This window comes from Panthera leo, chromosome C1 (assembly GCF_018350215.1).
Source record: "Panthera leo isolate Ple1 chromosome C1, P.leo_Ple1_pat1.1, whole genome shotgun sequence".
Lineage (NCBI taxonomy): Eukaryota > Metazoa > Chordata > Mammalia > Carnivora > Felidae > Panthera > Panthera leo.
In genome coordinates, this window is record NC_056686.1 from 31,154,750 (window position 1) to 31,169,676 (window position 14,927).

The 14,927-nt window shown below is 42.1% G+C and overlaps 1 protein-coding gene across 1 annotated transcript; it reads left to right on the plus strand.

The window, feature by feature from the left end:
* The first annotated feature begins 1,272 nt into the window (after positions 1 to 1,272).
* ZFP69B (ZFP69 zinc finger protein B) lies at positions 1,273 to 14,027 on the plus strand. The gene is made up of 6 exons (XM_042952400.1): positions 1,273 to 1,375; positions 1,890 to 2,316; positions 5,267 to 5,352; positions 7,072 to 7,198; positions 7,453 to 7,548; positions 11,867 to 14,027. The coding sequence occupies exons 2-6, from the start codon at positions 2,190 to 2,192 to the stop codon at positions 13,030 to 13,032; spliced, it is 1,602 nt and encodes a 533-aa protein (XP_042808334.1). The 5' UTR covers positions 1,273 to 1,375; positions 1,890 to 2,189; the 3' UTR covers positions 13,033 to 14,027.
* Positions 14,028 to 14,927: the final 900 nt, after the last annotated feature.

A 14,927-nucleotide genomic window follows, 5' to 3' on the forward strand; every position in this document is an offset into this window, starting at 1 on the left:
TGCCACAAGGGGTTGGTATGAGGCCTAAATCAGTTAAAATATGTAATGCACTGAGAACAAAGACTCATGCTCTGTAAATACTGTATGTCAAGTACACTAATCTATGGGGGCTACTATAACTAAACATCATAGACTGCGTGGCTTAACCAACAGAAATTTATTTTCTCACTTATTTCTCATTTATTTTCTTCTAGCCTATGTGAGGCTACCAGTTCCAGATCAAGGTCTGGCAGGGTCAGTTTACGGTGAGAACTCTTTCTGGCAGGTAGATGACACCTTCTTGCTAAATCCGCACATGACCTTTCTTCACGGCCTGAACTTCAGAGAGTGAGTGAGCCCTCCGGTGTCTCTTCTTATAAGGACACTAATCCTATGGGACTGGGGCCCCACCCTTATGGCTTCATTTAATCATAATTACTTCCTTACTCCACATAAAGCTCTACCGTAGGGGGTTAGGGCTTCGTAGGAAATTGCCGAGAGTTGTGGGGAGACACAACTATTCAGTCCACAACAGCAAGTACATAGTTTCATTTTATTTTCTAAATTGTTGTTTTTGTAAGCTATTGATATAGAAGCGTATTTGGAATGATGTACTCCTATGTTTTTGAGGAGAGCAAACCCACGAATAAAAGAGCATGACAGTTAATCATTTTTTTGCAGAAAATGCATAAAAATGCATTTAAAAAAAACCCAGATGGGATGTGTGTGGGGGTGTGTGTAGATAAGTCTGTGTACCAAATGTTAACAATGGTTATCTCTGCTTGATGGGATTCTAAGAGGTAATTATTTTGCTTTTGTGTAGTTATTTTCTGGCATTTCAGAAATGCAAGGAAAGCAACCACCGTAAGAATGTATTGGATTTATGGATCGTGGTATTCTTTTAATAAAACAAGATTCCATTCCACTTTCAGCCTTTTCCATGTACATGTGAAAGGAAAGCGGTATGGATTCGTTTATACCAATGTTGTCGGGACAAAAAAGTGACACAGATGCTTCCCTTTTGCCAAGGGTTTCCAAACCTCCCAATGGAAACATTCACGTGCCTCTTCCCGGCAGAGGGGAGACGGGTAGTTTGGGGTGGGGGTTGGGGACAAGAGCACCGGCTCCGGCTCCCGCCGCAGAAGCGGGGCTGCTTTCCCCGGGGTTGGGACCCCGGGCCGCAGGGAACCCACAGTGACGGGGCCGCCGGGCGAGCATCTCGGGAGGCGCCGCGAGCGGGAGGCTGCCGCGGAGGACGCTGGGAACCACGCGCGGAGGCCGCTGCCGCGCAGGCGCACCGGCCAGGGCTGCGCTACGCGGAGGCATCTCGGCGCTACGTAGGGAGCCGCCGGCCGGGCGAGAGGGCAGGGGCGAGCCGGGCGAGCCAGCGAGCGGGGTGAGCGGGAGTGGTGCGGGGTCTGGGGCGGGGACCTCGGCAGGCGCCGGCGAGACACCGCCCAAGGTTCCCCGTGGTGCGTGATGTGCCCAGGAGCCCGGGGTGGCGCTCGGACAAAGGCAGCGAGGTCCGGGCCTGGAGAAAGGTTTAGCTTCTCGGTTCTGGGAGGAAGGGACGGGGTTGGAAGGCATCCGTGATTTGCCACAGCCAAGAGAAGGAGCCGGTGGGATTCAAACCCAGCTCCTTTGTGATTCCAAATCTCAAGGCTAATTTAACCATAGTAAATTGGGTTTTATTCGTCTCTTTGTGCTTCGTGACACCAGCACAGTGGCTTGGACCGCGTGGGCTGTGTATATCCACCGTCTCCATATACCTTTTGTAAAAATTTTTTGATGATTGGCGTTAAGTTCTAGAATTCTGACCGTGCGACTGAGCACTGTAGATCCTTTTGCTGACTCTAATGTTTTCTTTTTTCTTTTTTTTTTTTTTTTTGACTCTAATGTTTTCTATCCAGCATCATCAGGGGACCGTAGCGGTGGTTGCGTAGAAAAACACCTGGAGCCAAACAGCTGCCTGCTGAGGAGACAGACGGAGCTCCAGATGGGATGTTCCTTGTGAACTTGGACATGAAAAGGTCCAGATTCTGGATTTTGGTACTGTATGTTCCCCCTGGTTCCTGAGAGTAGAGGACTCCAGCACAACTGTGAAGCCCGAGTTGCCAGCAGTGTCTTTATCAAAAGTGGACAGGTCCAGATAGGATCTTCTGCCTCGTGGGCTGAGGCAGAGAGCCCTAGAAAGGAGTGCTGAAGTCATCATGCTACAGCAGAGCCTGATCACCCTGCCCATGGAGGCCAGCACCTGGGTGAAGTTGCGCCATCCAAAGAAGGCCACCGAGGGGGCATCCCTGTGGGAGGACGTGACTAAGATGTTTGAAGGAGAAGGTGAGAATAGGCTGGCGGGAAGGAGGAAAAGCAGCAGCATCTAGTTTGAGAAGGAAGGTAGACACCTGAGCTAAAGCACCCCTTGGGTAGGCAATTGGGGAAAAGATTTCTGGGGTTCTTGATTATGGCTCCTGGCCTGCGTTTTCAGTAATGGTCATTTCAACCTGAAACCAGTATCTAAGTGTCATGACTGTGTATGTTACCTCTTTTCATTTCCCCCATGGGCGTGTGGGGCAGGGAAGACTTGCCTGATTTTCTGTATTTTACAGTGAGGAAATTTGAGTCAACTGAGAGACCAGTCTAGGCACTTGGTGGCTAGGCCAGAAGTAAAAGGCAGCAGGGAAAGTACCAGGTGAGCCTGGAGTGTCTCGCGCTAGAAAGCAAGGACGAGTGCAAAGATGCGTGTCAGCAGGATGGCAAGTTTGGACAAACTTAGGACTGTTTAAATATCCAGATTGATTGTAACACTTTGAATAAATAAAATTCCGTAAGTTCATGATGGCACTTAAAATAGAGAAAGGGGAAAAACTTAACTTGCCAACACTGGTGGTGATTCCTACACTGATTCCTTACCTTGAAAATAAATTATTATCAGAGTGAAGAATACATTCATCTTGCTTTTTAAAAGATCATTTCCGTTTGTTGAGGGAAAGCTTTTTACAGAAAATATCTGCCGATAAAGAAGTGGAAGGAACGATAGACTATATTACTATAAATGAAGTAATTGAAAAGTTGATGGGGAACAGGGTATTCACAGGGTGCCAAAGTATTGCCCCCACAAATTGCTAAAAGCCAAGGAAAGAGCACGTTTTTCCGATGGCGATATGTGGTGGCCACTGTCTTAATCAAGTGTGACAATGATGGGATAACCTCACATTTTGTACCTTCTGGGTAATGTATTATAAAGCACATGGTATCACCCATGAGGAATTCCTGCCAAAATGTTTCATCTGATCCTAAATTGAGCTTAAAGGCTGAACTTCTGGTTTAAAGAAAATACAGGGAACAGAGAAATAAGGTAAACCCTAGCACAGTCAGACTGTGTTGGTCTCATAAGAAGCCAGTGCCATGAAAAAAGGGGAAGTGTGGCACCTGGGTGGTTCAGTTGGTAGATCATCTGACTTCGGCTCAGGTAATGATCTCACGGTTCACGGGTTTGAGCCCCACGTCTGGCTTGTGCTGACAACTCGAAGCCTGGAGCCTGCTTCAGATTCTGTGTCTCCTTCTCTCTGCCCCTCTCCTGCTCATGTTCTTTCTGTCTCTCAAAAATAAATAAAAATTTAAAAAGGCAGGGGAGTACTATTCTAGAGAGACTAAAGATAACCGCTTTGAATGTGTGAACCTTGGTTGGCTCCTGGGTTGAGAAGAAATCCAGAATAAAAGACAGTTTGAGAAGATCTGAGGAAATCTGAATATGGAATTATTGTTTTCAAGTGTTTATTTATTTTTGAGAGATTGCGTGCATGTGCAGGGGAGGGGCAGACAGAGAGAGAGAGAATCTCAAGCAGGCTGTGCACTGTCAGCACAGAGCGTGATGTAGGGCTCAGACTCACGAACTGGGATATCATGACCCGAGCCAAAATCACGAGTCTGACATTTAACCAACTGAGCCACCCAGGTTCCCATGAATACAGAATTATTGTTAACTTGCTTAGGTGTGATAAATGGTATTGTGGTTATGCAGGAGAAGATCCTTATTTGAGGTATTTAGGGACAAAGTATCATGATGTCTGCAACTTTGAAGTGGTTCAGAAAAAAATATAGATGAAGCAAATATGGCAAATGTTAACAATCACTGAATACAGGTGGTGGATATATGCATGTTCAATATTCATGATGAAAAGTTGGGGAAAAATACAAGGACAACAATTCATGTACCTCAGTTCCTAGTTCATATTTTTAATACCTCAAATTCAGCCAGGTTTTGGGGCGCCTGGGTGGCGCAGTCGGTTAAGTGTCCGACTTCAGCCAGGTCACGATCTTGCGGTCCGTGAGTTCGAGCCCCGCGTCAGGCTCTGGGCTGATGGCTCGGAGCCTGGAGCCTGCTTCCAATTCTGTGTCTCCCTCTCTCTCTGCCCCTCCCCCGTTCATGCTCTGTCTCTCTCTGTCCCAAAAATAAATTAAAAACGTTGAAAAAAAAAAATTAAAAAAAAAAAAAAAATTCAGCCAGGTTTTAATACTTCAAATTCAGGTTGGAATTCTAGCAACCTGGCAGGGTGTTACGCTTAACGCTTTAGGAGATGGGAAAAAATGAGCCAGACGGAAATAAAAAAACTTTCTACCCATATACTCATGCTAATATTCAATTGAGGGAGATAATTATACAAATAAATATGATAGGCAGTCTGAGATAGATAACAGAATAGAGATAAAAACAAGCTTTGGAAGAATACAGAGAAGAGGAAGCCTTCTTCTCATTAAGAGTGTTTGAGAAAACTTCACTTGAACTGATCCAGAAGGATATCTCAGGTTTTCACTGAGTAGGACTTGGGAAAATACTGAGGTGGGTACTATGCAGGTATGTTCAAAGAATGGTGACTGGGATTATGTGGGTGGGTGTGTCCAGTGGTTGAAGGAGGATGTTTAGAAGGAGATCATGGATAAAGAAGGAGAGAAGCAGTGACGGACTGGTTGTGGAGGGTTTTGAAATCCACGGTAAAGTGTTCGGATTTTTCTTTCTTGTCAGTGGGGAAGCTTTGAGGATTTTTGAACAGAGGAGTGGCCGGTAGATCTGTGCTAACGGACCAACATTGCCCATTGGGAAGTATTAATGCCCAAAGCAGTGCACCTTAGATCCTTTTCATTAAGGAGTCTCCGGTCTGCTCTGAAATGCTCTAATGTCCCTCTCTGTGAATGTTTTAAGAGAGGAGCCATATTCAGGAGGTCTGGTCTGCAAGCCATTTTTCTAGGTCTGGGGGATGCAAACCTCATGCCTCTTTTCCTTCCTCAGTTTTGCTCTCTAAGGATGCGGATGAGACCCAGGGAGAAAGTTTCGAGGATGAAGTGACCTCTAGGCCACTGACAGTAGAATCCCAGGTGGGTTGGAGTTTCCTGTTACTTTCTTAAAATTGTTTGAGCCCTGGACTTTGATTTTCTTTGACTCAGCTTGCTGGATTGGGTTTTCTTAGCCTGTTCTAAATCAGGCCACACTGATTGATTTCACAGGTGATTGTCCCACCGGTAGCAACCTTCCTCAGGAACCTTCTTATTTCAAGCAAACCTCTGGCCATTTATCCAACACATTTAAAACTTGTGCTGGCGTGTGTTTGTGTGTGTGTGAAAGTATGTAATATAGTTCTTGCCCTGAAACCTCACAGATGTCATCTGGGGGAAAGACAAACATTGTAAAACATTTTAAGCAACATTTGAAAATTAATAGAATGCAGTTCTGATATTCTTGGAGATGTATACACTTCACTAATGAGCTTTAAAAGATGATTTCTGGTCATGTTTTGGAGCAGAATTGTAGATGAAAAGGGAAATGAGAAGTTGCTGGCAGGTCACAAAGGGCACAAACTAAATAGGCTGACTGGAAAAGGAAGGGAAACTTCCAAGAGCAGTTTAATAGTTTCTGTGTATCGTAAACGAGCTAATCAGAAAACCAGCCGCACTGGCAATGGGCAGAGCTCTGTGCCACCAAACCCCAGAAGCATAGGGAAACTCAAGAAAATTCTACAGTAATCAGAGAAAATCAATATAGAAGGAGATCTTCCTAGAAACCAGAAGAGTTTTGTAGTGGCATGCTCTTAGCTTCCAAGATAACATGGCACAGGGTTTAATCCCATATCCTTAACATTCCTCAAATTCAGTTTTCTCATGTGGATGCTGTTGTCAGCCCAATAGGCCTCAAGTGCCTTCCAGAATTATTTACAATATATAAAAAGCATTAGAGGGGTGCCTGGGTGGCTCAGTCGGTTAAGCATCTGACTTCGGCTCAGGTCATGATCTCACCGTTCACGGGTTCGAGCCCCGCGTCTGGCTCTGTGCTGACAGCTCGGAGCCTGGAGCCTGCTTCAGATTCTGTGTCTCCCTCTCTCTGCCCCTCCCCTGTTCATGCTCTGTCTCTGTCTCTCAAAAATGAATAAACATTAAAAAATTAAAAAAAAAAAGCATTAGAATTGTCTCCATACATAAGGAATGTGTTTTGATCTCAGCCTTCTGGCTTCTGGGTGCTCTTTGCATTTGGTAATATTTTTTAAAATAATTACAAAATGGTTATTTAATTTTGTAGATCATACATGACAGGCTCTTGTACTTCACCACACAGTGTCTGCTTTGGTCAAGGGATCTTCCTTTAGTAGGCAGAATTCATGCTCTCTACAGAAACCTATTCTCACATACTTTTCTTACTAACCGAAGTACTCAGTTAAGCGTATATTACCTATGCTGAAATGTTCTCGTTTTAACAAATTCTTTCAGCCCAACAAAGGTCCCTGGCTTCTCTTGTGGCCTTGGCCTCTTTTGAACTCTCACCTTCTTCAAATATTCCTGATCTTTATTGTCCTTAATCTAAATTAGTATACACTGTTCTGAGACCTTCTTTAATATTTCATGAGTATTTCTCCTTTAGCCAAATTGTAAGTTATAAAAGACAGCTTACACGCTTTGTGCATTGTGTTGTAACGTGTAGCAGAGAATCAGCCGACCAGTTTTCAAGAGCATCCAGGAAAATTCGGATAGAATCTCTTAGCATGTAGACAGTGTTAGAACAACCTCCCAAACTCTGGCTGAAAAGGAACATACTTGATGTTCTAGGAACTGTTGACCTTCAAGGACATATCTGTGGACTTCACCCAGGAGGAGTGGGGACAACTGGCCCCTGCTCACCGGAGTCTATACCGGGAGGTGATGCTGGAGAACTATGGGAACCTGGTCTCAGTGGGTAAGGATGAGTTCCCCTTATAACTAGAACCTGCCTGTTGGAACAAAATCTTTTATTTCTAACCAAAGTGTTAGCTTGGGCTCTGGGTTGTGTTGGAGTTTTCTAGTTCCTTCTCAATAGCAAGTCAGGATTGCTGTGGTCTTTTCTGCCCTGGTCTTTCTACTCTACCCCTCAGCAGGCCTGAATACCAAAAAACTATCTTTAAATTCTTGGGATGACCTCAGCACATGCAGTCTTTTCTTCTTCGTGAGCAGGATATCAGCTCTCCAAACCTGGTGTGATTTCCCAGTTGGAGAAAGGAGAAGAGCCATGGCTGATCGAGAGAGAGGTTTCAGGAGGTCCACGTTCAGGTAAGAGCAAGGCAGTTGGGGTCTTTTGTCATGTTTGCTAGAAAGCTCCACTTGAAGCCTTCTCCAGATTGTGGGGAAGCCCATGCCATCTGGATGGGACCTGACCTGAAACCTGATTACCACCCTGTTACCCCTTTCCTGAACTTGCCTTTTCTTGTTAGTTTCTCTGGAGTCAGAGGAAAAGAGATGCCTTTCTTATCAGGGTTAGTTTCCTTAACTAATTCTCCTGACCCAGTTGCATGATTTTCTTGTTTTCTCCAGCATTTCAAACCTTGCCCTGATGATAGCTTCTTTCTCCTGTACATTCAGGTATTCGTGGATCTCCCCTCATTAAGTACAGCACTCTTCACCGGATTCCTATGTAATTTTATTATGGATTTTACTCTTTCATGGTTCTGGTTAAAACTTTTTCCTAAATCTTATTCTGTGATCATAGCTTCAATTCTGATTCTCTTTTTAACTTGTGTAATTTAGATTTTTATTTCAGATAACTTATGCCTCTGTGAAAAATCACCACAGAATTCCTTCTGACCAAATCAGATAGCTTTTAACAACCTTCTTCATCTAAGAACAGTAATAATGACAGCTTTTCATCAGGCTGGCCTCTGTGAGTCCTGTGCATACATTAGCCCCATCTTACAGAGGAGGAAAAGAAGGCTCATAGGTTAAGAAATTTGTCCAGCATCACTTAGCTACTGGTTGGTGGAGTCAGTATTTGAATTCCAATCCTTCTGACTCCACATTTTGTGTTCTTATGGCACGATTCTACATGGCAGCATTAGGTTTCTAGACCTTGCTGCCTTTCCTCCACAGTTTTTATCTCCTACATATCTCTTACTGCTTTTTCAATGCTTCTCATCAATATCCTTTTTTTTTTTTTTTTGATGTTTATTTTTGAGAGAGAGAAAGAGAGACAGAGTACAAGCAGGGGAGGGGCAGAGAGAGAGGGAGACACAGAATCCGAAGCAGGATCTAGGCTCCGAGCTGTCAGCACAGAGCCTGATGTGGGGTTTGAACCCACAAACCATGAGATCATGACCTGAGCCGAAGTCGGATGTTTAACCGACTGAGCCACCCAGCTGCCCTCATCAATATCTTTTCTAATGCAGATACATCGTTTCCACTTCTGTTAGGACAGGCTACACTACTATAGCAAATAGACTCTAAAATGTGGCTCACACAGAATAGCCAGAAATCTTGCTTGTACGCTGGTCTGGGGGAACTGTTTAGTTCAATGGACAGTTCTTTTCCACCTCACGCATCTGGGATTGAGATTTCTTCTACATGGTGGCTCTGTCATTCGCTAGGGCCTCCTCATCATCTAAGTATAGCCAGCAGCAGAACGAGGGCACACAAGGAGCTCATCTGGGATTTTTTTTTTTTTTTTTTTAATTTAATGTTTATTTATTTGTTTATTTATTTAAATTTTTTTTTTAACGTTTATTTTTTTTTGAGACAGAGAGAGACACAGCATGAACGGGGGAGGGGCAGAGAGAGAGGGAGACACAGAATTGGAAGCAAGCTCCAGGCTCTGAGCCATCAGCCCAGAGCCCGATGCGGGGCTCGAACTCGCGGACCGCGAGATTGTGACCTGAGCTGAAGTCGGACGCTTAACCAACTGAGCCACCCAGGCGCCCCAATGTTTATTTATTTTTGAAGGAGTGAGAGACAGAGCGTGAGCGGGGCACAAGCAGAGCGAGGGGGAGACAGAATCCGAAGCAGGCTCCAGGCTCTGAGCTGTCAGCACAGAGCCTGACCTGGGGCTCGAACTCACGAGCTGTGAGATCATGATCTGAGCCGAAGTCAGAGGCTTAACAGACTGAAACACTCAGGCATCCCACATCTAGGAGGTTTTTACGGGGCAGCCTCCTGGAGTGGTTCACATGACTTTCACTCTGGTTCACTTACAGGAGAAACCTTTGTCACTTCGCTGAAATCCAAATCAAGGAAGATGTAGGTGTGTGTCCAAAAATGGGAAGAACAGATTTGGTGCATATCCGGCAATTCCTGCTGCAATCCCTGAGGGGTCTCTGTCTTGCACGCTGCTATTCTGTAGCTGCACAAATGTCCACAAATGCGTTGTGATGGTTTCAGTTGTCCCTTGAGACCTGTATTCTCCCTATTTTTATCGATTCCCACATATCCCCGGTATTTAGGACATCTCTGTCTAGATGCACTGTCGTCACTTCAAGCCCAATACATTCAAAAACAGAAACCATTCTCTCTCCCAAATTTCTCACCCTGACTCCTCCTATTCTTTCATTCTCAAAGACCAGAAATCATGATATCAGCAAGAATGCGTTATGTTTTTCTACTCTCAGTTCTTCCCTCATTCCTCATGGTTTCTTCTCTGATAGTACCTGCTAGATCCACTTCTCCTCTTCATATGTGCTGATGCAGTGCTAAGCCAAGTTCCCATCATCTCATGCCTGTTACTCTGATTTTTAGTTGTATTTGTTGATATTTTATTATTTTTCTGAATCATTTTGAATGTTACTATCAGAGTTGACCTCTTGAAATATGACATTTATTTTGTTCTTACCCTGAAAAGTTAAGTAACTCTTTATCCCCTGTAATAAGTGATGTCAACATCTCTGCTGGCTTTCTAAGTCCACTCCAAAATTTACCCAGCTATTCCTGAGCACTTTGTATGTGCTGTTACTAAGGTGAGATTAGAAATCCTGGGGAATAAGAGTTTGTTGTAGACAGGAAATATTGGTGCTTTAGGATGGCAGGGCCCAAATGGATGGAAGCGAATAGAAAGAGAATTTCTTTCACCCCAAACTGTCCCATGTATACCATGCATAGTCCATATAGTCTCTGTCCTTTAAGATTTTACAGTATAGCTAATAATGTGTTACAAATAAGAAGCCCATTTTTCACCTCTTATATACAGATACAGGCAAAAATTATGAAGATTGATAAAAATCCAGTGAACTTGTAGGGAAGGGCACCCATGTTTACCGAGAGCACACATACCCAGAACCCAATAATTCCTCTTTAGTAAAGCCTATGAAATATTGACAGGAGTGTACGCAAATGTATGCATGATGATAACATGAGAAACTGGAGACAACCTAAATATTTTTCAGTAGAGAAGAGTCAAGTTATGATATGTCCATCAATGGAATATCAATATCAATGCAGTGGTATGTATTGCACTTGTTAAAAAGAATAAGATAGGGGTTCGTGGGTGGCTCAGTTGGTTAAGTGTCTGACTCTTGATTTCGGCTCAGGTCATGATCTCATGGTTCATGACATTGAGCCCCATGTCAGGCTGTGTGCTGACAGCACGGAGCCTGCTTGGGATTCTCTCTCTCCCTCTCTCTCTACCCCTCTCCCTGCTCACACTCACTCTTTCTCTCAACATAAATAAACTTTTTTTTTTTTTAAATAATGAGATTAATCTAAATGTACAGACATGGGAGGGAGCCTACAAGATAAAGTTGAGTTAAAATACAAAACAGATGCACCTAGGTAGCTCAGTTGGTTAAGCGTCTGACCCTTGGTTTTGGCTCAGGTCATTATCTGATGGTTCATGGTTTTGGGACACATGTTGGGCTCTGCACTGACAGCACAGAGCCTGCTTGCGATTCTCTTCTCTCTTTCTCTCTGCCCCTCCTCGGCTCTCTCTCTCTTAAAATAAATAAACTTAAAAAATACTTAAAAAAAAACAGATGCAGAAAAAAAAAACAGATGCAGAGCTATATGTATACTATGATCCCTTTTTTGTGCAAATGTATATTTATGACCATACATAAATACACACATTCACATATACATATTGTTGGGAATGTCTGAATGGATGCTTTCCAAAATCCTAAGAGAGTAGAGGGAATGGGGATGAAATTGAGAGAGGCTATCCCTCTTTAGTGAATGAGTTCCTAGATTATTTAACGTTTTAATATGTAGAAAGTATGGATTAATACTTGAAAAAAACTTTTTTTAATAGGAACAATTTTGTCATAGAAATACGGGCTTGAGATGATATGGTGGTAGAATACTGTGTTCCTTAATCTTATCTCTTGATATTTGCCCTTACAACAATGCTTTCTTCTTAGTGCACTTCCTCGAGTTCACATGGATGAACTCCTCCCAGTTCCTTAAAGTCCCCTCACATACCCTAACAGCTTCTTTCCTTTGATTTCTTCATTTCCTTTTATATTAGCTCTCTAGGGGGCAGAATTACATTTGAAGATAGTCCAAGGTCTCTATGCCTAGTACATGTTCATTTTCCCCCCCTCCTATTCTCACTATGGCCATTTATTTTTTAAAGTACACTGAATATGGGTCATTTGTATTTTGGGATTTCTTTCAGACTTGGAGAGTAAAGCAGAAACCAAGGAGTCAGCCGTAAAGAATGATACTTCTTGGGAAGAATTACACCATGGCCTAATGAAGGAACAGTCCACAAGAGGAAGCACCTTATATTCCACATTGGGAAGAATCTCCAAATGTGATCAGTTAGAAAACCACCAGGAAAACCAAGGAATGGGTGAGGGGCAAATCCCCTTGATCCACAAAGTACTCACTCAGGAAAGAGGCCGAGAATCTAATAGATTTGAGAAAAGTATTAATGTGAGCTCAAAAGTTATTCCAGGACCAGAAATTTCTCCGAGAAAAAAAGACCATAAATATGGTGTATCTAGAAAGCGAAGTAGATACAATTTAGATTTGATTAATCATTCAAGGAATTATACCAGATTGAAAACCTTTGAATGTAATATTTGCGAAAAAATCTTCAAACAGCTCATTCACCTTACAGAACACATGAGAATTCATACTGGAGAGAAACCTTTCCGATGTAAAGAATGTGGAAAAGCTTTTAGCCAAAGTTCATCCCTTATTCCACATCAGAGAATCCATACTGGTGAGAAACCCTATGAATGTAAGGAATGTGGAAAAACCTTCAGACACCCATCATCTCTTACTCAACATGTTAGAATTCATACTGGGGAGAAGCCCTACGAATGTGGGGTATGTGAGAAAGCATTCAGCCAGAGCATTGGGCTGATCCAGCATCTGAGAACTCATGTTAGAGAGAAACCTTTTACATGCAAAGACTGTGGAAAAGCATTTTTCCAGATTAGACACCTTAGGCAACATGAGATTATTCATACTGGTGTGAAACCCTACATTTGTAATGTATGCAATAAAACCTTCAGCCATAGCACATACCTAACTCAACACCAGAGAACTCATACTGGGGAAAGACCATATAAATGTAAGGAATGTGGGAAAGCCTTTAGCCAGAGAATTCATCTTTCTATTCATCAGAGAGTCCACACGGGAGTGAAGCCTTATGAATGCAGTCATTGTGGGAAAGCCTTTAGGCATGATTCATCCTTTGCTAAACATCAGAGAATTCATACTGGAGAAAAACCTTATGATTGTAATGAATGTGGAAAAGCCTTCAGCTGTAGTTCATCACTTATTAGACATTGCAAAACACATTTAAGAAATACCTTCAGCAGTGATATGTGACATATGTGCAACATCAAAGACTCCTCCTAATGGAGCAAAAGCCTCTAAATCAGAGGCTTTTTGACTTTTTGGTTTCAAGAAGCAATGATTTTTTTTAATGACTTGATGCGGTGTTACCACTATCAGTTTTGCCATATTAAAGAAACTACCTGTCATCAACATCGTTTCAGAAAAGAAAGGGCATTTTAATATTTTAAAATGTAGGAGGGATAATCAGTAGGAATAGCCCTTAACATTGAATTAAGTTAGCCTTATGAAAATCCCCCAAATTTGTCCTTATTTTTCTCATTTCATTATGGGCCAATGGAAGGTTCATCATGGCAAGTTACTGATACTTGGATTGGCTTTTGAGAATCACTGTTTTAAATATCTCTTAAATAATCAGACTAAAATATAGTATAACTTTTTACTATAGCCCTTTATATGGCTAGAAGAGGCATAGATAAAAATAACTGCCTGGCTCATTTCTACAAGAAATAATATTAAAGGAAGCTTTCCAGAATTGATAGATAACCTACTATTACAAGGGATACTTAAGTATATTTTATGGTTTCTTGTAGAGAATTGGCAAGCTTTCATAAAGAGCCAGATATTAAATATGTTAGACATTGTGGGCCATATGAGCTCTGCCAGAACCACTCAACTCTACCATTTTAGTGTAAAAACATCTAAAGAAATACATAAATCAGAATATCTCAACCTTGGCTCTTCTGATATTTGGGGCCAGATACTTTGTTTTGGGAAGCTGTCCTATGCACTGTAGTGGGTTTAGCAGTATCTCTGGCTACAAAGTGCCAGTAACTAGATGCCAATAGTCCCCCCACCCATTGTCACAACCAAAAACATCTCCCAATATTGCTAGAGGTGCCCTGGGGGTCAATATTGTACTTGTGAAGTACTTGAGAACCATGGGCATAAATGAATAGGTGTAGCTCTGTTCCAATAAACTTCATTTAAAAAACTGGTGTTGGGTTGCATTTAGCCCGAGAGCTGTAGTTTACTGTTCCTGCTATAGAGTACATAAATGACTATCCCCCTCTTGCCCCTGAATAAGCACAGCAAGAATATGGGTTGAGTAGTGTTATTTTTTTTTTATCTGATTCTGGAACTTTTGATATGTCCTTCTATAATGTCATATCAAAAGGTTAGAAATTTTATATAATCTCTCAAACAGCTCTAGCACTCAAACATATAATAGGACCTAAGGAAGTTTATCATCACTTATTTGACAATGCTTCCCCTATGATGTGACCTATCAAATAAGCCTAACTTGTCAAAAAGACTTCATTTAGAAGTTGAATTTGGGGAAGTTTGAAATATCAGGTTTTAAAGCACGTGTCTAAATAAGATTATAGATCATTTTAAAACTTAATAATTATAATAATTATCTATTTAGCCAAGGTGGCAATAAGATTGGAAATCTTATTATGCCATAAGGTGGCAATAAGAAAGGAAAATGCAGAGGATTACATAGTTGTTAAAATTTAGCTTAATGTTGAAAAAATTCAACTTTAAAAACAAACAAATTTTTTCCAGGCCGGTTAAAGATATAGAATAATCTTTGTTTACAACATAGACCTAAGAAAACTGACATTTTAACAAAGAAAAACCAAATTCCAATCTTATACTGGTGTACTTCCATATTAAGACTCATTTATTTCAACAAGGTGAATTTTTAAGAATAAGTAAATCAGTCCTTCCTTTTTCCTCCCTAGCATCTCCCATGTTGATACATACATTTTGAGACAAGGACATCCAGGGTGCTGCATGGATCTGAGTTTTTGTGGTGGGCGCTGTGGTGTGCTGACCAGAATCCCCATCAGGAATAAAGGACTCTCAGCTGTAGAGATCGTGGCCAACAGTCCTCAACTCTCACATGCCATGAGGGGTCACCT